Source organism: Telmatherina bonti (genome assembly GCF_933228915.1).
Source record: "Telmatherina bonti genome assembly, chromosome: 3".
NCBI classification, from domain to species: Eukaryota; Metazoa; Chordata; class Actinopteri; order Atheriniformes; family Telmatherinidae; genus Telmatherina; species Telmatherina bonti.
In genome coordinates this window covers 34138271-34162625 of record NC_136621.1, presented here as the reverse complement: position 1 = coordinate 34162625, position 24355 = coordinate 34138271, and the positions used below count along the sequence as shown (strand labels likewise).

General features: G+C 41.9%; 1 protein-coding gene across 2 annotated transcripts in view; it reads right to left on the bottom strand.

Moving 5' to 3' along the window:
• Positions 1-13035: 13035 nt before the first annotated feature.
• The window catches only part of pax5 (paired box 5), a gene marked incomplete at both ends in the record, with an annotated part of 56133 nt that continues 44813 nt past the window's right edge, over positions 13036-24355 (bottom strand). For both annotated transcript variants that reach the window (XM_079238229.1, XM_079238230.1), the window contains 4 exons: positions 13036-13118; positions 14784-14870; positions 15433-15519; positions 18781-18882. In XM_079238229.1, coding sequence (XP_079094355.1) covers positions 13036-13118; positions 14784-14870; positions 15433-15519; positions 18781-18882 — 359 coding nt within the window. The remainder of the gene's footprint in view (positions 13119-14783; positions 14871-15432; positions 15520-18780; positions 18883-24355) is intronic.

Here is a 24355-nt window from a genome sequence, read left to right as displayed (position 1 = left end):
TTCCTCGTGTTTGTTTTATTTCTGCAATGGCATTGTTCAGCCAACACCTTTTGGGGTGGGGAATAATTTAACATACATTTACTGGTTAATTAGGTCTAGCTTAGTTTATTAAGTATAGCTTGCTAATACTGGCCTGGACCCACTTTTTTCTTTAGAACTGTCCTAATCCTTTGTGGCATAGATTCAACAAAGCGGCTGTGATTTGTCTGAAAATACATGATTTAAATGTCCCGTCCCCACCTCATCCTAAACATAGATGGAAATCTGGTGACGGGGAACTCATCGTCATATTAATGAAATTAGTTTGAGATGATTTAAGCTTTGTGACATTGTGCTTTATCCTACTGGAAACCGTTAGAAGATGCTACACTGCGCTCATAAAGGGATGGATATGAGCAGTAACCATACTCAGGTAGGCTGTGGTATTTTAGCCGGCACACAGGGCCAAAAGAGAACCAAGAAAATATTTCCCACCCTCACCATTACACCACCAGCATCAACCACTTGCATCCATGCTTCATATTTACACCCAATTCTGAACAAACTGAATGTTGAAGCTGAAATTAAGACTCATCAGAGCAGCTTTTGTAAGTCTTCTACTTCTACTGTCCTGTGATGGTGAATAAATTCATCAGATCCCTGACCGTAGCACTACCTGGTGTAGCCTGCTTCAAGGTTGTGTTGTGCTGAGATGGTGGTATGGCGTATTTGGTTGTTAACAGTGTATCCATAGTCTCCAACCAGTCTGTGCGTTCTCCTTTTGACTTCTTACAAAGCATTTTCATCCAGGCAACCGGACATTTTATCTTTCTAGGACGGTTCTCTGTAAACTAAATAGATGGAAGTTTGTGAAAATTCCAGTAGAGAAGCAGATTCGGAAAACTCTGACCAATTTGGCAACAGCAACCATGCCAAGTAAATGCCTAATCTTCCTCATTCTGATGCTCAGTTTGAACTTCACCGAGTTGTCCTGATCATGTCTGCATGGCTCAACATACCGAGCTGCTGCCATGCGATTGGCTGATGTGCTCTTTGTTTTAACAAGCAACTGTACAGGTGACCTTTATGAAATAGTATGTTTTTTATTCAGAATCCCTCTGTTCAAATTAAGTGTTAAAGTCATTGAAACTTAACGTCTTCCTCACCATTAGGAAAAAAGTGAGGCTGCTGAAAGTGTTGGGAGCAGGAGGAGGAACACAGTATGTCGGTGAAAAGTCCTGTTTGTGTGTCTCTCCTGTCAAAGCCTCTCCTACAGCAGCAGACGAGGTTAAGACTTAGGAGGCCAACTCCTCTCACACCGCGTCTCCCTCAGCTCTGACAGCTCAAACACACACCACACACACACACACACACACACACATATATAAGCAGCAGCACTCCTAACATGAGCTTAAACTTTGCACTTTATCCAGTCCTCCCAACTCCTACGTCCTTTTTAATGTGTCTGCTCTTCCTCCCCGTCTTCTTTCCCACTCTTTCTCTGGTTCTCCCTTTGCTTCACTTTCGCTCATTGTTTTATCTTTTTCTATCTGTACTCTTCTTTTTCTTCTCTCTTTCTCTAATTGGTCTCCACTAGGTTAGCTTAGACAGGCCTATTCATCATAGCACCATCCTCAGAGACAAACCCTCAGGGAGCAAAGGGGAGATAGACGGAGTCAGACCGGAGGGCGATAGGGTCTGCCGCTTGTCAACTCACTTCTCTCCTCTTTTTTTCCCCTCTTTCTTCCTCTCTACCCTCTCTTGTCTCTCTGCTCAGTGCAGAGATGTCAGTTTTGCAGAGGAAAGGGGTGGGGGGTGTAAGGGTAGGGGGAGGGAACGTAGACACATTAGTTAGGCTATTAGTTCAACAAGCTGCTTCCATGCCTGTCAATGGTCCGACACCCATGCACACACATACACAAACTGCATACGCACAAACTCCTCTCTGATGTCTGACATTTGTAACATGTAGTATCTGTGTGAGAGGGGGACCGAGAGTGACAGGTCAAGCTGCAAAAATTAGAGCAAAGTGTCTTGTCATTTAATGAGTAAAACATGATGCATAAACACTCCTTACAAGTTGAACTCATTTTCCAACTGTTTTACATCTCTTTGCCTTTGAGTGTGTGTGTGTGTGTGTGTGTGTGTGTGTGTGTGTGTGTGTGTGTGTGTGTGTGTGCTGGAAAGGGCAATGAGAAGCATGTAAAGCTTCATTGTGTAAAGTCCAAATGTCTTCTGTGATAAGGTCAAACCTGATTTTCACCACTGTAAGCGTGTCAGAGAGTTTCTCTTCATTTGATGAAGTAGACGGAGTCTCTGAGCTGCAGACGGCCGACTTCTTTATGATCCCAAGCGAAGTTTAGAAACACAGACTTGCACAGTGATTAAGACCTGAAAGGGATTTGATGCAATTAGGATGCTGATGCTCATTAAGTGAAACAAACATATAAAAAGTCTTTGCTCTTTTGGTTCTTGGCAGGTTTGATGTGCAACCCTTTTAAAATTAAGCTTTGTCCACTTGCAGATCCTCATAGATTGATTGAAGATGCCTAATTTCTTCTTTAATATGCTTAAACTGTGGTCCAGAAAAATCATATGTGATGCACAAGCATGCATGTACATTTTTATTTTTAAAGCACTTTTCATATAAAAATATGAAGTGCTTTGTAAATAAATCTTGATTCTTTTATGAAGCAAATGACAAATTACTTGGTATTTTATGTGGTAATCTACTCAGTAAAAGTTAATTGATATTCAAAATAATTACGGATAATATTGTCCTACTTGTTGGATTTTATTTTAAATATTTCCACATCCACCATATTGATGCCAGACAAATTCACTTGGATATAAACAGGAAAGGGAGCAAAGATGTCAAACGCAGCAGAAGTCATGAATATGCAGCTCGTGCAGCCGCTCACCCCTGCTCCATCCCTCCCCTCCATACGTTTTGTCAGATTCTCTCAGCTTTCTCCATGTTTGATTCAGATCTACCCGTTCTCTTATTCCTAACACCTCTTCAGCATCTCTTCTCCTTCTCTGTTTCTCTCCTACGTGAGGCCCTCTACACTAATCATCTGAGGCCCAATTATACTCAGTTGGCCCCACACCTCCTCCCTACAGGGGCTCCAGAGGGCCAAAATATACAGACGCTGACTGACGTTAATTTGCATGACTTCTTGGCCTCCATAAGTACCACTGTTGTCTGTCTTCAGCTGTTGTATAGGAAGTGAGTGGATGAGGATAAAATTGAGGAGGAGAGGTAGAACATGTCAGCAGTTAGTCATCTTATGTAATCTGAGCCAATCGGAGGAGAGTAAAGAGGGCGGACGGTGTCACGCCGCTTTTTAACTACCTATACGTTTATTTAGGAAGCAGATTTTCATCTGACAGATTGCACACAAACTTTGTTCAACTAACATAGCTGCCTGTAAGTACTTAAGACTAATTATAGTGGAATACTTAAATACTTTTTTTTCTTAAATTATGCAAAATTAAGATCCTTAATAACCAGTTTTCTTCTGCAAATTCGTTTTTTTTTTTTTTTAAATACTCTTCAGTCAAATCTGTCAGGATGCAAGATAACATTAAATGTACTGATACTAAGGCTTTTTTTCCACAGAATTTCCATTGTTCTTTGACAAACTTAGTCGTTATTGTGATGTGTATCATCAAACTGAAATGAACTGCTGAGAGCCTTCCTGCTAAACTATGTGTCAAAATATTGATTGTTTAGATCATTTAGTTGATATTATTGGAGAGAAGCTTCAAAAACAAAATAAAATATGCAGCAGCAAAAGCAAAGTGATGTAAAAGACACTGTAAAGGAAATGCTTCTGATAAAATATTTGTGTGAAAGATCGACAACAGAAAGCAAATTATGCAACTAGTGTTCGAAGCAAATTGTTTCTTGTTTTTGTTTTTTTATTACGGATTATTTAAATGAGTGAAAAGAGGTTCAAAAATATTGTAGTTGCATCGGGAACAATAAATCACACGTAGATTAATCCTGTCATTATGTGAAAGTGACCAAGCACTCGCTGAATGTAGGAAATTTGATAGCTTAGGATGACATCATCACCGTTTTTTTGGGATAAGTTTCACTACTACAGAAAATGAACATTAATATATCATGTAGAAATTGTGGCAGCCTCTAAATACTCTGAGATCATTTTACTCACAGAAAGTTAAAGTGCAATTTACCTGCCTTGCTAGAAATGCCACGTTTTGTCACCTTTTTCTGCTTCTCTTCTGGGATAAATAATTAACTAGCATCTAAAATCACTACAGTGTGCCTTTAAACCAAGATAAACTTTTTTTTTTTTTTTGTTTTTTTCCCCCTGCTTTATTGATCACAGCCGGGAAATTGCTTCTCTGCATTGGGAATAGTGGGTTGCCAGACCAGAGTCCAGCACCTGGGGAGGAGTTGAGGATTAAGGGCCTTGCTCAGAAAAACCATTTTCTGTTTCAACTTTATCCTGACAAGGGTCAGGATGCTACAGCCTTTCCCATCAGGTAAGAGGCAGGGGAACCCTGGCAGATGAGCAGAGCATCACAGGACTAGCAGCAAACACCTTTTCTTTTTTGTCTTTAATTTTTGGACCGTCAGAGGAAGCTGATGTTCACCGAAATCTGGAACATTCCTGCAGTGAGGCTACAGTGCTAACAACCACACAGCCATGCACACCGTCTGTATTCATATCCCAGGGCTGTCAATTGTACGGTCCTGCTAACTGCGGCTGCATTTTTTTTCATGTTTAAATATTGTTTAAAATGTTTTCTCAAAGGATAGTTCATTAAATATAATGTGCATAATGTAATTGTACTCCTTTGCACAAAAACAGGAGAAAAATGGAGAGTCTTCTATTTCTATGCTTTTATGTTATTTTTTCAGTTCTGCCCACTTGGGATCAAGTTGTGCTGTATGTGGCTCCTAAAAAAAACCAAAAAACTTTGACATGTATGCAATAAAAACAATACATAACAATGTGAGCAACTTTAACTGGAGTTTTTTGTGGCTGCAGTCATGACAACATTCCTGATATTTGCATTATGTCTGTGAACCACTGTGATGGACGTAACACTAACTGCTTCAGACATGGTTGTGTTGGTAATGTGTCGGTTTGATGCTGCTGACTTCCAGTGACTTAACAACGATGTGATTCAACCACAAATTAATTTACAGTTTTAGGTGAAAAGTGTTGGTGCATTATAACCGAGCTGAAGCAACCTGCTTACTGTGGATCAGGGGTTTTCAAAAATAGCATTATTGTGGGGGAAAAACCCAAAAGCAGTATAGGAACAACCCTCAGGGGTTTCATAAGTACTGGTGAGTCTCAAGGGCTCTGAGAAAAACATGTTTGGAAGCACCCATTAGGAGCCCACAGCTCACTTTAGTCTTGGAATTCCACAGCAGGTTACGGCCCAGCCAAGATGGCTGGAACAAGGTGTTGTCATCCTCCTCCTTTACCATGTGATGCATTCCTCCACAGTCTTACAGGCTTGATTTTTGTTGGCAAGGAACCAAAACAAGGTCACACACACACAAACACAGGCGCTGTTTGCTGTTCTGGTGTCCTGGGCAGGCACCCAATCTGCGGACAGCCTGGCCTGTGTCTCAAGCTGGGTATGTGCTGTTTTCTGTGTGTGTGGCGTGTTGTTGCCATGTCGTGGCTTGTGTCCTATTATCACCCCTCTCCCCCTTCCTCCTCCTCCTCTTTCCCATCCTTACCTCCACACACACACACACACACGCACACACACAAATACTCACACAGACACACTTGCACACACCTCTGCCCCCTCCTGGACTCGGCCGGCAGCCAAGACTGCAGCACTGGGACACGCCATTCACCAAGATTGCTGGGGTGAGGAAAGGGAGGGAGAGCGATGAGATGTTTGTCCTCAGGATGAAAGCAGCGCTGCGGGGTCACACTTTAGACATAGACAGCAAGCAGCTCTGCTGCATCTTACGCACTGAAGGAGGTCATAAAAGCATCCACACCAGAGAATGCAAATCATTTAAATATGCAAATGAGATCTCATTTAACTTCCAAAATTATGTTTATTCTGAATGACCAATAAAATTATGGCAAATATTTACAAATAATTACTTCTTAGTTTCACATTACAGGTACATAAATGGAATAATTCACCAACAACAGTCACTCAGGTGGACAGATGGACAGGTACACAGACTGAGTATGAAGAGATGCATCAAGCAAACTGCAATTTAATATTTCACAGTTAACTCAAAGGCAGGAAATAAAATAATATTATAATAGAAATATAAAAAAATAAGCATAATATCAAATTCACCATTTAATTCAATTTTTCTGAACAAAACCAATCACAAGTTGGGGGGGGAAAAAAAGAATAAAAAACAAAAGGAGAGAAATTAAGTGATATGATATCTTTGGCAAATTTGCACTGCAGTAAAATACATTCAAATATTAAGACAACACACAACACACAAAGAGAAAAAACACCAAGTTTTGTTTGCAACTACTAGAAAATTGAATAAAAAACATACACATTTTTCTTAAAGAAGCATTTCTTTCACTTTTTTTTAATCATCCCCTCCAGAATAGTTGAAGGCATTATTTATCTTCATCTTGTGTTTGTATCTGTTAAGTCTTTTCTGCTATTTTATATGTTTTTTTTTGTACAAGAATTTATTATTTAAAACAGGCATCACGGGCTTTGGTGAATGTTACAGATATGTTTTCTTTTCATCGTGATTGGAGTTTGAAGAAAAGAAAAAGCAGAATTTGTTGAAACCGAATTTCCTCCTTTGCATGGTGACGTAATTCTTTCTGTATTTTGTTTTTTTGTTTTTTTTTTTTAATTTCTGTTTTCTTTCTTTTTTTTTTTTCTTTTTTTTTTACCAAAATGTCACAGATATAAATATCTCTTCAACACCCCAGATAGGAAGCCATGGACACAAAATAACTCCAGATTGTTACACGAAAGGCCACAGTAAGGTGAAATATGTATCTTTCTTTTTTTTTTTTTATTATCCTTCTTTGATTGAAACATCTGCTTAAAAAAAAGCACAGTCGATTTTTGTAGGCTGAGTCTTGTGTATTACTCCTCTTCCACAGTTGAATAATATTAAGATGTACAGAACACTAACACTTCAGCATGAGATCCATCCAGAGCCTAGTTATATCAGCAAGCATGAAACAGATTGTGCCACTAATTGCTGTCAAGATGTGATGCTGAATTCCCCTCAGGTTTAGGAAGGCAGTAGCCATCTTCATGGATTCATATTGAGATACAGTCAGGCAGTGCACACTTGGTGGGAAATCATAATAAAGGAAAGAGAAAAAAGAAAAAGAAAAACCCTGATTTGCATTTATTTCAGTTTCCTATCTGGCTTAGAGTGGGGAGTGAAACTCACTGACTAGAAACTGTGGAAGTAGTGGAAATGAAATGCTTGTTTGATCTGAAACAGGAAACTGTGTCTCTAGCTACACAACGGAAAACCAAGTAATAAAAAAAAACCCCGTTCACAACTGTTTTTAACCAAATGGCAGCAGTATTGCCAGTGAAATGACCTCACCTTTGCAGAAGCAAGAAAGAAAAGAAGAAAAGCCCTTCTTCATTCCTTTGCAGAGTTCCTGACAGAACAGTGAGCATCACGTCTGAATAGTCCGAAAGAAAAGTAACAGAAGGGGGGGATTACCGGGTGGACTAAAGAAAGAAGGACTTTTTTTTTTTTAAGGAAGGTCACAGGCCTGAAATCAACAGAAGAGTTTTAATATTCCTAATCCTGGCAGTGTGGCAGTCCTACAGGAACAGAGGAGAGAAGGGGGGAGACGAGTGAGATATGATGAGATTAGGGCTGAGGGAGGGGGAGAGAAAAGACGGGATGAGCTTCTGATGGCGCAGCAGGTCTGGCCTCCCCTGGGGAACACAGGGGCATAAGAGGAGGGGCGATCACCACTCCACAAAGGACAAAGGGAGGGAACAAGTGTGTATCTGTACTTATATTTGTATGTGTATATGTGTGTGTGTGTGTGTGGCCTCTGCCTGCCATGCTTTCTACAGTACCACCCGCAATGACAAGTCCCCCATCATTCCCGCAGTCAATGTCACAGCTGCCAATTGAAGCATCTGCAGGCCAGTGAGAAACCATTCTCTCTCCATGTGAACCAGTAAGGTCAAAGCAATGGTGTCGCGATGTGATGCATAGTCACTACTTTTACAGAATTCACAAAAAAAAAAAGAACATATCAGATTCTTGGCTGAACTGAGTAGCAGGCGTTGAGTTTGGCTCCTTTTAATGCTGCGACTTTGTTGTGTTGACAGATGAGTGTGAGTGTGTGTGTGTGTGGCTTGGTGAGGAATAAAGGAAGGGGTTTGTGAAAAAAAAACTCTGGTTCAACAGAATCTTGTGTGTAACTCGTCTGGCTTTCTTTTCTTTTTTGCTAAATTTTGTGTTAACGAACTAGTTGGTCATATGTTACCCTGTAATCCACGATTCATGGTCCTGTATGAATCTTAAATCTGAACATTTCACTCACAGATCCATTCAAGAAAATAAATAAAACTCATTTGAAGAAAATATGCACTTAGTGGCTGATAAGACATCTTTTTAACTTTGAGGATGAAAATTTTAGTTCAAATCATTTGTCCTCATAATAATCCACATATGGATATTATAATGTATCCTTCCACTCAGAATTGCTTCTCCGGACTAAATATTTTCCATTTTACAACCGGTTTCAATCCACTGAAAGGGATCCTTTATGGCCTGACCTGTCAGACAGTCAGCTGGGAGTCGAAACACCCATGAATTGACTGGCTGCCCATCGTATGTATGTCTACATTTATATCTACTTCTTGTAAAAAGTATTTTTAATAAATTTAAATGGTAAATGAACCTTTATTTATTTTCTGAACATGAAATCAAATATGATCCAGGGTGACCTGCTGATGGTTTATGTGTTGATATGCCAACATGAACAAAAAAACCTCAATTTTGCTCTTAGATAAAGTCTGCAAGGGTCAATGTGTTGAATATGAAGGCAAAACCATGGCAACGCGCCACCATCCTATTGTGTTCTGCAGCCTCAGGATTTACAGTCCCACCTGTACTTAACTGCTACACTTTTATACAAGTGATCAATAGCTAAGGAATACAGAAACACAAGTGGCCTTACTGAGTTTGGTATGAAATGCAATGACACTCACAATATTGTAATAATATTCATTTAGAATAATTTTGCCAACCAACATTCACCACTTTTGTTCAAATGAAAGTGCAGAGGTGTGTGAAGCCAACTTGTCTGTTTATAAATGATAGACCCTAAAATTAAACAGGTAATCTCCTGAATGCCAGTTGTGGTAAAAAAGCACTTTGCTGCTCAGCATAATAAAAGCTAATGAGTGAGAAAGCAGTCCTGCAGGTCTGTGATTGTAACGTCCACGTTCTTTCAAGCTGTGATGGCAGCTGATCAGTTGTCGGTCCGGTTTGCCGAGCTGCAATGTTTCTATTGATCATTTATGGCAATTTGTGTGGATATTACTGTTTGAGAGAAGCTTTATGTAATCTGCAACCCTGTGTTTGCCTGAAGAGAGGGATCAGAGTTTTGTAGGAGTAGCAAAAGGAGGGGCGCTGTATCGTGTTTTAGTGACTCGTGGTCAGTCAGGGGAGGTGTTGATGTATAAAGCTAAAGGCACTGTCCTTGTTTTCAGCTGGTGTGGTTCAGGTTCAATAATGCCTTTGAAGGATCAAGAGAAAAAGACAGAAGGAAGGAAAGGCTCCTGCTGCGATACACAGCGGCAGCCCAGCAGGTGGGCCATTATAAGAATCTTCTTTAGAGTTGTGTATGCGCAACTTTTAAGGTCTACAAATGCAGAAGAATCAACTCTATTCCTACTTGGGAAAAAAAAAATCCAGAAGCAACAAAGATTGAGAAAAACTAACAGCTTTGTTCAGCGTTCATAGTTTTGTTTATATAGCTATATTTTATCTCTCACACTGCAGATTTGGTGCCTCCAATCTGTAAGCTAGTAGAAACTACACAGTAGCAATGATGCGCTACAGTCAGTCACCCGAAACAAAGCAGAAAACAAAAGATATGTAAACACTGGCAGAAAAAAAGGACTAAAACAACATCACGTACCTTTAGTCTTCTTTTATCATAAAGAAAGCTCCAACACTAAAATCTAAATTCAGATGTGAATAATTTAAATTTCCATTGACTTTTCATCTCTTTTACTGATTACCAACTAAATCTTGTGTGTACAGAATGAAATCAAGAAGCTACATACAGGTTTAGTGAGACATTGCCCTCTCACCAGATCAGCATAGTGGGCCCTCTGACATTTGGGAGGGGTAACACTGATTTCAGATCAGTACTGAAGGGCAAACCTGTCCTACTCTGAACATGATGGGTAAGGCCTCGACCCTGGTGTCAAGCATTGTCACAGCGCAGAACTGATGTAGGAAGGAAAAAAAAAAAAGAAAGGAAAAAAAGAAAACTTTCCCAATTTTTTTTTTTTTTTTAAACAAAAGCAATGTTTTATAGGAATTATTTCAAGATGTCAAATCATACAGGACAAGGACAAGCACTCAAAAGGGGGAGAAGAAGAACTCAGCGGTTCTGAAATTTGTCAAAAACGGCGCCTTCAAAATGATGATTGAGTCTCTTTGTGCTTTAGTCAGCCGATCCACTTGGGGGGGGCCATCTTTGGGGAGTTTCAAGAGAGAAACAGAAAGAGAGAGAAAAAAAGAGACGGTGCCACTTGTTCATGGTTGTTCCTCTGAACTTTCAGGAGGGGGATAAAAATGGCGCGTCATCAAGTGGCACCGAATGTGTCAACGAATACCAGGCAACAAACTATAAACAGTAAAACCGCAGTCTTATCACATCTATAAACAAAGACTTGTTATACTGAAGGGTTTTCAGATTTCAGATTTCACTGCATCGTCATCATATCATCATCATATCATCATCATATCATCACTATTCTAGCACAAACAGTGTGACAATATTATAAATCATTACAGGCATTCACTCTCATGACAGAGTGCAGCGCAGAAAAACTTCTTAATATATTACTCTGTGTCTCCTCCATTATAAATAGCTCTTAATTGGGACTACTAAATCTTGGCTGGGGAGGTTGGATAGCACCTTCCTGCACAGTAACATAACCCTGTGGAGCAGGTTTTGGTTTGGCGTGAACGTAGAAACTGTCTGAGGACTCAGATTAGAGGCTGTGCTTTGCTAAAAGGCCTGCGTGTTTATTGTATTGAAGCCACTTCAAATGCAAAAGTGTGCATTTGAGGCATGGATGTATTAAGAGAGCTGGGAACAGAGCCATCGCTCTGGCTAGCTGTCACATTTTCCATGTGATTATTCTCAGCATTGCTGCTAAAACTCCCCTGTCGCTCTTCCAAATCAAACTTAAATGAGCTATCTTTAAAACTGTTGGCAGGACATCCCCAACTCCAATCCAGATCTGGGATGATTAGGAATTCATGAGTTTTTTTATGTAAAAGAATTTCCCTGGTGCCTTTGCCAATAAGTTTAATTTTGGTTACATCATCATAAACATATGTGCAGGTCCAGTGCATGAAAACACCTTTGCAAATGGGCAGTGGTTCACCAGTCTAGCAATTTATTGTGAAGAGAGCAGGTGCCATTTTTGGCATCAGTTATCCAGTTCTCCTTAATATATCCATGATGTGAGGATACGGTTAGGATACAGTTTTCCTTACTGGGGAGTAAAACTGGTCTCAACTAAGAAAACTGAGTGTTCGCTAAACCCCACCTATCCATCCATCAATCTATCCGACCAATCAGTTTATCCCAGCTGCTATCAGGTATAATAAAATAATAACAGGAATAATAAAATACCGGTCAAGCAACCAGAACTAGTGACGACATGCTAATTAAGCTCAGGATTTCCCCATGAGGGAACTTTGACCTCAACTATATGGGCCTCAGATTCTTTTAAATATGATCTAACAATGTAAAGAAATCTATCTAAACCCAAAGCATGGTAAATTATCTTACCTGCCAAAGCAGCTTTGGTTCATAAATCCAAGCAACTGAAACTTAAACAGGTGTAAGTCAACACTGGCTTTCTCACTGGACACAAACTCCAGTCTGCTGGATGAAAGTCCAGTTTCTGGACCATCCATCCACCCTAACCTGCCATCCGTTTGGATTTCATGGCTCTATAGACTTCATCGCCTGGCTTCAGTAGAATCCGAACCTGTTCCTTTTAATGTTAATTTTATTACATCTTTAATTTACTTACATTTGACGACCCAATATTGTCTTTGACTTAAAATGAAGAATTCATTACCTTTAAGATTAATATAGATTCTCTACTTTGCAGGAATGTAAAGCTTGGCAGTTCCAAAGACTAACAAATGGTGGTGGGGCACAGCGAACCTTTGCTAGAAAATGATCCTAATTATTAAACATTGTGATCCCAGAGAAAATTAGTTGAATCTACAGCAAAGAGATTGCAAATAATGAAATGGTTGATTTTGGTCATTCAAATTTATGAGGATTGGATTGTCTTTACTCCACCGAAGCATGGCATAGAAAATTGATTGATGTCAAGTCATAAAAATAGCATCTGAAAAAGTGAATTTGTTCTCGTCAGCTCAAAAATTTTCCCAGCATGTAAACACAACATTTTACTCAAAAGATCACAATAAAGTTCCAGTGGCGCGCACACACACTCCTGACTTCTTGGGTTAGTTGGATGATTAGTTCAAACAAGACAGCAATACAAAACATTGATCTTTTTTAAAGGTGGCCCACCTTTTTAAAATGTACCTGTTGTCAAAACGAGTCCTATATCCTCACTGTAATACACACCCTGACAGCGTTGTGCTAAAGCCAAGGAGTGTGTTTGTTGTGTTGTAGAGTCAATCAAAGACAAAGGCAAACTTCACTGACGTCAAAGTTTGAAATCTTCTCCTCATTGTGGTTCACACATTGGCAAGTTTTCACTGAGCCGTGCTGGTGCTATCCATTCCTCCCTCCCTTCCTTCCTCATCCTCCTCTTCTCTCTTCTGAAGGGGGGTCAGTGGCGATCGTAGGCTGAGGCTGTTGCAGTGGCAGTGGGGCCTGCCCCCCGGGATGTAGCACTGTAATAATATGGTGATCCTGCACGGACACATAGACACAGATATATTTAAACTATTTGAACAGTTAAAAAAAATACATATAAAAATGTTTCAATAAAAGTTTATAAAAATGTTCTTATTTTTCTTTATTTATCTTAATGTGCCTTAAAACTGAAGAGTTATGCGCAGAATCTGATAGCCGTTAGGGATTTCTTCAAGTGCTACAAACCAAAACGGGGTTATTTTTTGCTTTGGATGTTTTGAATTTGCATAAACTGTGGTGTCTTCCGTTAGCAAAGACAAATGCTACTTAATTTGTTTAGGCGGGGGTGTAAAGGGGGATTTCTGTGTAGTTCTGCTGCAGACTGTCTATACATGCAGGGGTGATAGCAAATTATGATTAAGTCTTAAAACTGCTGAGACACACCAGTGTCGCCGGGAAAAAAATCTTCATATGCCTAATTTCTGCTCGTCAAGTGCAAATTCTTTACCAGCTATTAAATATGCAATCAGCAGGCTGTAGTGGCAGCTAGCAGGACAAATGGCAAACCACATCAACGAGTATAAGACTGAAAGTACAGATGAAAGCACTTCAAAATGGGCAATAATACCCTCCAGGCCAGGAAAAGTACCGTCTCTTCCATGAACGTTTAGCTAATCTGAAGATTTAACACTTTTATTAATGTCCTTTGCTGGTTTCTTTTTTTCCATGGACTCCCATTGCAATGTCATCACGCTCACAAATCTCAGCAATTAACTCCGAGTTATTTCTCTTACAGATAGGAACGATGGTTACAATGACAAAAATATGTCTCAGGTTGTAATAAATCTGAATTCTCCATTAAAGCGCTGTGTAAATGTGAAATGAGCAGCTTCAATTTTCTGTTAAGATTATATTTTACTAAGAATGTGAGTGGTGAAAGGCTGGGATGAGATGACATGGGCTGATGAAGCCAATGGCTGAAAAAAAACCGTCTCCCTTTCATGTACAACCAATAGAACTGGCTCAGTCCGCTCTCGCGCTCACTTCCTCACACACACACACACACACACACACACACACACACACACACACTCACACACCATCTAAGTGACAGTCTAAGTTGACACACTGAGTACAGCTCTACCATCACTGATCCCTTGAGTCTATTCTCTCCCCAGGGAGGAGGTCAATTCAATACCGTAACCCCGACGACACACAGAAACCCACACTCACACCCCTTAATACACATGGAAAAAAAGCCACCTACACACACACACCTGTCTCTGTCACTTCCATCAATCAGACTAGCTGTGTGCTGACAGGTTATGTCTGTCTACAGTCCAGGTAATCTCAGGAGCCTCTTTGGGGAAGTGAGGCATTAAGCCGAGCTGACAAACTCTTTAGTCTCACTCAAGACTTCAGATGCCCTCACTTCCCCTTTTTTATAAACTCGCCTTCCTTCTCTTTATTTTTCTCCTCTTCCTTTATCTCATGCTACCTTTTCTTCTCTACTACTATCCATCAAAGCTGCCAAGATGTCCTAACGTGCATCTTGTCTTCACATTATGTGTCCACTCATTTGTTTTCAAGCTAATGTGGCCTTTCTTTCTCTTGTTTTTCTTTCTTATCCTCTGTCTGTATGTATGGCAGATCCTCACACATGCGCTTGACTACATTTTTTTCCCAACTTGCTTTTTCTCTTCTCTTTCTTTCTTCACCTACCTTGCATCTGTCCTGCCTGGCTGGTGAAGAGACTGGACGAGCAGCCGATCTCCGTCCCCAGGAGAGACCCATAATCCTGCTGAAACACTGGGGACAGAGGGATGGAGGGAAGGAGGGAAAAGGAGAGGTGAGGCGAGGAAAGGGTGGAGGCATAGTAGAGGTCATCACAGCCTGACCTATCCTAACTGTTGACCTTTTATGCCATCACCTCCCCCCTGAAAATCTCACCTTTAAATGTAATACCTCTGATGCGGAATGTTTTTTAATATCTCTTCTTAAATGTGGAAGCAGAGATGTAAAACCTGTTAGCGTTAACAACGCAGTGATGCTAACTGGGATTGGGATTAATGTAATAAAATTAATAAAAGCAAAAGTAATGACACCTTATAAGTTCACTGTTTGCCCCATCCTGTCCTCAAATGCATTTATACACCAAATTTCCAACATTTTAAAAGAAATCTCTCCACAGACCCATCAGCATGTCTTCAACACACACTAATGAAGAATAAAATGATGAAAATATGAACAGTGGAACATGAGAGATACAAGACTGTATTACAGGAATAGAAATGGTGTGTGGGGAAGAATGAAATATACGTTCCAGGATGCAACTATCAAGTCGGATTGTAACAGTATGGGATCCACCAACCTAATAGGCTTGGGTTTGGAAATCTCCATGACTCGTTGTACGTGGAATACTGCGGATGGGAGTATGGACTTCCAGAAAAATCTCCACCTGTAAGATATCACAAAAAGGAGCAAGAACAGATGATGATCCTGTCCAGTTTATTGAACTAGTAAAGCGTGAAAAAGCAAAAGGTAAAAACAACAAAAATACTAAGAGCAATATGTGCAGATCAGAGGAGAACATATTTGTCTTAAGCTGTGTTTTACAGCGGTTAATAGAGAGGGAATATTTAATAACAGTGGAGGGCTGTTCTGTAGCTTTGGAGCTGCCACTGCAAAAGCAGGATCTCCCTTTTTAGCAAACCTCGATTGGGGAACAACTTGAAGTTTTTCAGAGCATCTAAGATTTCTGGAATTACATTAAGAATGGAGAATCGAGTTCAGTGGATAGAGAGTGGACCAGGGGTAATACTTAGGCTTATTCTGGTACTAGTAAGGAGATTGGCTGCTGGATCCTATACCAGCTGTAGGCAGAATAAAGTGACAAGCTAATGTCCTGGTGCAGGTAGGTACAATAATCCAGCCTTACGTAAATGTATGATAACAGTCTCCAATTGATTACCAGAAAGGATGGACAATGGATAGATCAAAAGATAGATCTGCCTGCATAGTTAAGTAGAGCTCAAGTTTTAGCTCACTGTGGACATTTAGTTTGACTTGAATTTGACACCCAACCTGAATGTACAAGCCTGACTTTTGCATAATATAGTATCATTTTCACATATATATCAAAAGCCCCATTTTTTTCAGACTTTCATTTAGAGTTTGTCAGTCTCATTTAAACTCACTGACTGTTGCTTCGCAGAAAACGTTTAGAAACAAGTGTGTGTGTGTTGGTTGGGTTTTATTGGATTGTATGGCTGTAAATAAGTAACAACAACCTGATTTGACAAAGCGCATATGCTCCAATCTTTCATAATACATGGTTTTATAAAAAAAATTGGTAACATTTTGTCATTCTAAATAAATGCAGAATTAAATAAAAGAATATTTAATTTTATTTCATTTTATTTTAGCTCCTAATTAATTCATCTTTATCTTGTTTCCAGTGTGATGCAGACCAGTCCGGACTGATCTGGAGAGCTTAGCTAGACTAGTGGTCCTACCATACAGTGGATGATAGCGTAGCTTTTCTCCCTCATTTACTACTCACTGTCTGGGGTCTACTCTTCCCTCTTGTCTTCTATCTCTTCTCCCTTCACCCTTTTCTCTTTATTTTTTTCTCTTGTCCTCTGGCCTGCCTGACTACAGCCCACCCATCACCCTTCACATCAAAACAACATTCTTCTCCATTTCCTCTCTTTTTTTTTCACCCCCATTTCTCTTCTGACTTGCTCTCCTTTTTTCACTCTTTTGCTCTTTCTTTCTTTTCTCCTGAAGCATCCCTCCTCCCAGGGGATCCCTCTCCCATAGCTGACAGTCACAGACCCTGATGCCCCCTCCTTCCAGCCTACCCCCCTCCACCCATTCCTCTTCTCTGCCTCTCGTTCTGTCGGTTCTGCCTCACTGCTCTCCTACACCCCCTCTGAGTGTCAGCCCCCCTGCTGCCGAGAGAAAGACAGAGAGACGGAGAGGGAAGGAGAACAGCAGAAGAGAGTTGCTTGTTTAATGAAGGTATGATATTAGACAGAGCGAACAAAAAGGAGGATAATTTGCCCCGAGAATTGCTGAGATAAAACAAGCTGGAGAGGCAAAGTTTGTAGATTATCGCCTTCAATAATTCTAGTCAGCCACGGATAATTCATTCAGAAAGAAAACTTAAACGCTGACACTGTTAGTGTGTGTTTGTATGTACAAGTTTTTTTTTTCTTTGTGCAACTATTCACGCTTATATGTGTGTGTCTGTTTAGCTGCGTCTGTCAGGTGGGGTCGGGATGCGGTCTCCATGGCACCCCTGGGTGCGAACATCCTCTCCCTTGTCATCACCGTAGTGACGGCAATGTGTCAGGTTGTTTAGGAGACGGGAGGCGGAGGGGAGAGAGGAGAGGAAAGAAGGATCAGGGGTCTCCCTTGTGTAGCTCAGTGTCAAGGTCGCAAACACACACACTGTCAAAAACAAACGTACGTGCACGCAAACAATCACATACACCAACCCAAACACACAATCAAATATACTGTCAAACCTGAGGACAGGACGGGGTTGAGCACAGGGGGACGGGGCGACAGGGTTACCCATCTTTAGACGTGCTGTTCCTACACGTCTACTGAGACTGTGTGTGTCAGCCCATGGGTGTGCGTGTCACATATTGAATTATTGGGAATACACAGAGACAACAACTTGTAAACAACATTGTTGTTTTTCTCTTTTTCTTTTTTTTTTTTTTTTACTTAGCTCCTCTGTGCTGTTTGTGTTTCGCCCTTTATTTTGCAGCAGTATACTTTACACTGACCATGTGCACTGTTGCAAGAGTGAGCAAAAGAGATGAGAGAGAACAAGAATAGCGTTCCAGGATTGAAACACAAAAGCGCCGTGGAAGGCAGAGTGGAAGGGAATGAATGAATTAGTCGTGGGTCACTGGTGATTCTCATTAAAAACAAATTACTAATGTTGAGGAGGGACAGCTGTGCTGCTGTGGCTGGTTTCTAATGATACACAGGGATACACACACACAAAACACTGCCACAAACACATGCACACGTCGACACACAAACACACACATGCCACCCTCAGGGAGCACTGTCAGCCACAGTGTAGACAGACAAGAAAGAGGAAGTAGCAAAGCTAAATACACTCTCTGAAGACACACACTCACACACACACAGTACATATATGCAATAACAACGAAAGAGAGATACAAGTACAGATCTTTTGGCTTTGTGATTTGTTGTAATTAGAGAAATAGTCGAAGGCAAGGCAAAGTTTTTATTGATATTACTCTTACTGAGTGAGTTAAAACCATTAGTGTGTGTGTGTGTAGAACCTTCCTAACCCATGCTGACAAAAAATAAAGTCTCAAATATATGTAAATCAGTTATGTCTGAGGTGAAGACGGTGCTTCAGTTTGGTTTAGTAAAATTATTGTGTGGTTCCTTGAATATATCTGGTTCGTAGCTACTGGTCTGACCATGGACAAACTAAAAAAATAGTAAGGGGTTTTGGTTGAGCTGAGGTTTAACTTCTGGCAGTGGGGTTTCTTGCCCTTAAGAAGGGACTTTTTCTCCCCACTGTTACCAAGAAGTTGCTCAGAAAGAATTGTTGTTTTCTTCTTTCTGTGAATTAATGTATCTACATAAGACTGAATTGAACTAAATTGAACTGATTGTCATGATACACTGCTTTTGCATGCACTGTATGTGTGTTTCTACTCACCAGGTACCATGCCAGTGAGGGAAGGAGTAGAGTAGCTGCCCTGTCCAGTGGGAGGGACGTGAGGAGGGTAGCCCGGCAGAGTTGTGCTAGATAGATCTCGACCTATAAAGACACATGTCCTGTCAGCAGTGTCTTATTGCTTGATGTCATCATCACAATCACTTATGTATCACTATTACCATATTCATAATTCATATCTCTGTGCCATGTGGGTATCTTTAATTAAATAAATTTCAATAAAATAATTTAAATAAAGTGCCAAAATCAGGATTTGTCCAACCTACAGCCCAAAAACTAAAAGAAATACAAGTCCTACCTTAACAAAAGGAAGAATTATCAAGACATATTTATATCAGAAGATGGACTTATAGGCTACTTTACAGAAACTAGATAATTTGTTTTGCTTTTGTTTGTTCTTCTTTCACCCTTAAAAGACTTACAAGGCAGTATCTGCTGCTGGAGCACACAAAAGCTGTGTTTAATTTTACAGTGTCCATGTCAGGGCTTCCTGTGTTATCCAAGGGAATATCACTGGAGAGGCTCCTCTTTCTCAAACACTTAACTAAAGTGCAACTTCTCTCAGTCAGACAGTGGTCTCTCCATGTATAATGTCACCCATTTAACTAAAATATTTGTCACTGTCCCCCCAAAAACGCAAAACAAAACAAATATTAATAGTTTCACAGCTAAGCTAGCCAAACCAACATTAGCTTAGCTTACTTGTAAGATAGCATCAGCTACGTCAGCAGTAGCTTGTTTCCCTCGTGATATTCTGGAATTTGAAGTAATAACGTCTTAAGTTACTCAAAATTTATTGATTCATTCATTTTCTATACTGCTTAATCCAGTTAAGGGTCGAGGGAATGTTAGGGTTAGGGTTAGCTCATCACAAGGTGAAAGACAGGGTTCACCCTGGACAGGTCATCGGTTCATCACAGAAGTTATTCAAAATTATGATGAAAAAGTGTGAAGCTATTTACTTTGTTTGTTTTTAGTTTACATCTTTAGTGTATAATTGCTAATGTTGAATTACACATGTTATAATGCATACCTATGCTATTTATAGTTATTTGTCATGTTTTTGCCACCCTGATCCCCTGGCGCTCATCATTGATTACTCGATCCACCTGCTGGCTTCCTAATTGCCTCTGCTACCTCATTCAGTTCACCTGGTTTCCTTTTCTCTCACTGCCTACTTAAGCTCCCTCCAATCCCTCCTTCTCTGCCAGATAATAATCAGACCTATGTCTAGTTTTGTTCCAGCGTTCTACGGATTGATCCTCAGTTGCCGACCTTCTGCTTTATGCCCCTGGATTACCCTCCTTGCCTTGCCCTCGACGGACACCGCAACTTTTCGGATCTTCTGGTTACCGAGCCTGCCTGTCTTTGGATCTCTGAGCCTTGTCGTTGCCTGGACGAGTATTTTGCCATCCTGTTTACCTCCCAGCTGTTGCCTGGTTTCTTCTGCAGACCATTCCCCCGGACTGATCTTCTGTTCATACTCCTCCACCAATAAACTGGTCATTTGTCCAGAACTCCCTGTGTGTGGCTGTATTAAGGATCCTCAGGGTAACTCATTACAGTATTATCTGGCCAACATGGATCCATCGTCCACACAGGATTGGCGCTCATGTGTTGAGAAGTCCATCACCAAATTGGAATCAAGCATGCAGGACATGATGACTATGCTCTCTAACCTCTCCTCAGTTAGAGCTCCGCTGGAAGGTGCCTCTGTCCAAGCTACTGGATCATCGTCTCTTTGCCAAGTCTCACCTTGCCATGAACCATGTCTGACTCCTCCAGAGGTATTTTCAGGTGAGCGGAGTCAGTGTCGGCCCTTCATAACCCAGTGTGAGATCCATTTTGAATTGCAGCCCTCTTCCTTCCCGTCAGAACGGGCTAGGATTGCCTATATGATTTCACTTTTTTCAGGGAAAGCCAAGCTGTGGGGAACGGCCGAATGGCAGAGAGACTCGCTCATCTGCTATGATTACAAGGACTTCACAAGGGAGCTCATCAGAGTCTTTGACCCAGTCCCACCTGAGAGAGAAGCTGCCTGGGGTCTGTTAGCTCTAAAGCAAGGCAAGAGACGGGTTACTGACTATATAATAGATTTTCATACTCTCTCAGCAGAAAGCCGCTGGAATGATGAGGCGTTATGTGACGCTTTCTATCAAGGACTTAATGAGGAGATTAAGGACAAACTGGCTACCCGGGAAGCTCCGAGATGTCTGAACCAGCTGGAGATGCTCTCCTCCAGGATCGATCAGAGGCTTCACGAACGCAGAGTGGAGAGGAGCCGAACCTCTAACAGCCTTCGCACTGAACCAAGGCCCATGTCACAATGTAATCCCCTGGCACAATCTCCTGTATTTCCAGCTCCAGTAGGGGACCCTGTGGTTCCCATGCAGATTGGACGGACCCGCTTGACACCACAAGAGAGGGCACGACGTTCAAAGGAGGGATTGTGCTTCTATTGCGGAGAGAGCGGTCACCTGGTTCACCGGTGTCCATTAAAAGACCAGGCTCAGTAGGAGATAGGAGGTTCCTACTGAGTCAGAGGTTGGTGAAATCCTCTTTAGTCTCGTTACAGGCACAACTCCTCATAAATGGTCTTCCTAAGCAGGTTATGGCATGTATCGATTCTGGGGCTGATACGGAATTCATTGATGCAGGCTAGGCAAGATCTCTTAACATTCCATTACTACCCACCTCTAAAAAGCAGAAAGTATTTGCACTTGATGGTCATGTGTTGCACCAGATCACGGAAGAGACTGCGCCTCTCAAGTTCATTGTAGGAGGAAATCACCAGGAGATGGTATCCTTCCTTGTCATCCATTCCCCTGAGCTACCCATTATTCTTGGTGCTTCATGGCTGCTTCACCACAATCCGCACATTGATTGGAGGACAAGTGAGGTCCTGAGCTGGTCATCCTCTTGTTATTCCACATGTCTTCTAACGGCTAATTCACTCTCCGCTGAACCAGTTTGTCAAGAGACCTCCCCAGATCTTTCTAAGGTTCCTCCTGAGTATCACGATCTCAAGCAGGTATTCAACAAGCACTTGGCAACTTCTCTTCCTCCACATCGTCCCTATGACTGCTCCATTGATCTTTTACCCGGTACCTTCCCTCCCAAGGGCCGTTTATACTCCTTGTCAGGACCTGAGACTCATGCCATGAAGGAGTACATTGAAGGGGCACTTAAGACTGGAATAATACGCCCCTCTTCATCTCCTGCTGCTGCAGGGTTGTTTTTTTTTGTAGGAAAGAAGGATGGAACTCTAAGACCATGCATTGACTACAGAGGACTAAATGACATAACTATAAAGAACCGTTATCCTCTTCCCCTTATGAACACTGCGTTTGATCTCATTCAGGGTGCCACCATCTTCACCAAGCTGGATCTCAGGAATGCCTATCACCTCATCCGCATCAAAGAGGGAGATGAGTGGAAGACGGCATTCAATACACCCACAGGGCACTACGAGTACCTTGTCATGCCTTTTGGCCTAACCAATGCCCCTGCAGTTTTTCAGTCACTAATTAATGATGTTCTCAGAGATATGGTTGGACTATATGTTTTTGTTTATCTTGATGACATTTTGATTTTTTTCCAAAGACCTCCCCACGCACCAGAGCCATGTCCGCACTGTCCTTCTCCGTCTCTTACAGAATAACCTTTTTGTAAAAGCAGAGAAGTGTGAGTTCCACCGAAGTTCTATATCGTTTCTGGGCTATGTCATCTCGCCCAACAGAATGTCCATGGATCTCAGCAAAGTTTCAGCGGTGAAGGAATGGCCGGTTCCCCAGTCTCGCAAGCAACTTCAGAGATTCCTCGGCTTTGCCAATTTCTATCGCAGGTTCATAAGAAATTACAGTTCCATCGCCTCACCTTTGCATGCTCTTACTTCATCTAAGAACAGGTTTATTTGGAACACAGCGGCGGACCGTGCCTTCTCTCGCCTAAAGGACTTGTTCACCTCGGCACCTGTCCTCCATGCACCGGATTCTGATCGGCAGTTTATTGTTGAAGTGGATGCCTCTGACTCAGGAGTGGGTGCTATTCTAAGTCAAAGGTTTTCTGATGGCAAGACTCATCCATGTGCCTTCTTTTCAAGAGGTCTCTCCACAACCGAGAGGAATTATGATGTGGGAGATCGCGAGCTCCTGGCGGTTAAACTGGCACTCGAGGAGTGGAGGCACTGGCTGGAGGGGGCTAAGCACCCATTCATTGTGTGGACGGATCATAAGAACCTTGAGTACCTACGATCTGCTAAGAGACTCAATCCCAGACAGGCTAGATGGTCCCTGTTCTTCAGCAGATTAAACTTCTCCCTATCCTACAGACCAGGAACTAAGAACACCAAGCCGGATTCTCTCTCAAGGCTTCACGAGGTTCCGGAGGAGGGACAGTCCGATGGTCAGAATGACTACATCCTTCCCCATTCTGTCCGGCTGGGGGTCGTCAGACTCGGTTTGGAGAGAGAGATAAGGGAGGCCCAACAACAACACCAGATTCCTGAGAACTGTCCCCAGGGTCGCCTCTTTGTTCCAGTGCACCTTGTCCCAGAGGTACTGTCATTTTGTCATTGTTCTCGTTTATTTTGTCACCCAGGTGTGACCAAGACTCTGTCAGTGGTACAGAGTCGCTTCTGGTGGGAGACCTTGGTCCAGGACGTCAAGGAATTTATCGCTGCTTGCCGTGTCTGTTCCCAAGCTAAGTCTTCTCATCGACCGCCAGCTGGTTTTCTGCGGCCGCTCCCAATTCCACGTCGTCCTTGGTCTCATTTGTCAATGGATTTCATCACAGGTCTGCCCAATTCCAAGAATCATTCAGTACTACTTACCATAGTTGACCGTTTCTCCAAAATGACTCATTTGATTCCTCTTGCCAAGTTGCCGTCTTCTAAGGAATTAGGGGAGATCCTTGCCAGGGAGGTATTTCGTTTACATGGACTTCCGGATGACATCGTCTCTGACAGAGGTCCCCAATTTGTGTCTCGATTTTGGAAGGAGTTTTGTAACCTTCTTGGGATCCAAGTGAGCCTCTCCTCTGGGTATCATCCACAGACAGATGGACAGACGGAGCGGGTCAACCAGGAGGTGGAGACTAAGCTACGTATGTTGTGTGAACGGGATCCCTCCATGTGGTCACAGAACATTCCTTGGGTGGAATATTCCCTTAACTCGCTCCCCTCCAGCTCCACAGGGCTCTCTCCGTTCTACACTGTTTATGGATACCAGCCGCCAGTCTTTGATTTACAGGAGCTTGCCATCACAGTCCCCTCGGCTCACTCAGCAGCACTGAGATGTCAGCGTGTATGGCGGAGGGCTCGTTGTGCCCTGTTGAAGACGTCTGCAGTGTATTCACGGGCTGCTAATCGTCGGCGGATTGCTGCACCGGAGTATCAAGTGGGGCAGGAGGTGTGGTTGTCAACCAAGGACCTTCCCCTTCGGGTTGAGAATCGCAAGTTGGCCCCTCGCTTCATTGGCCATTTCAATATAACCAGGGTGGTTAACCCCATGGCTGTACGTCTTCGACTGCCTAGGACCCTGCGGGTTTGCCCCACTTT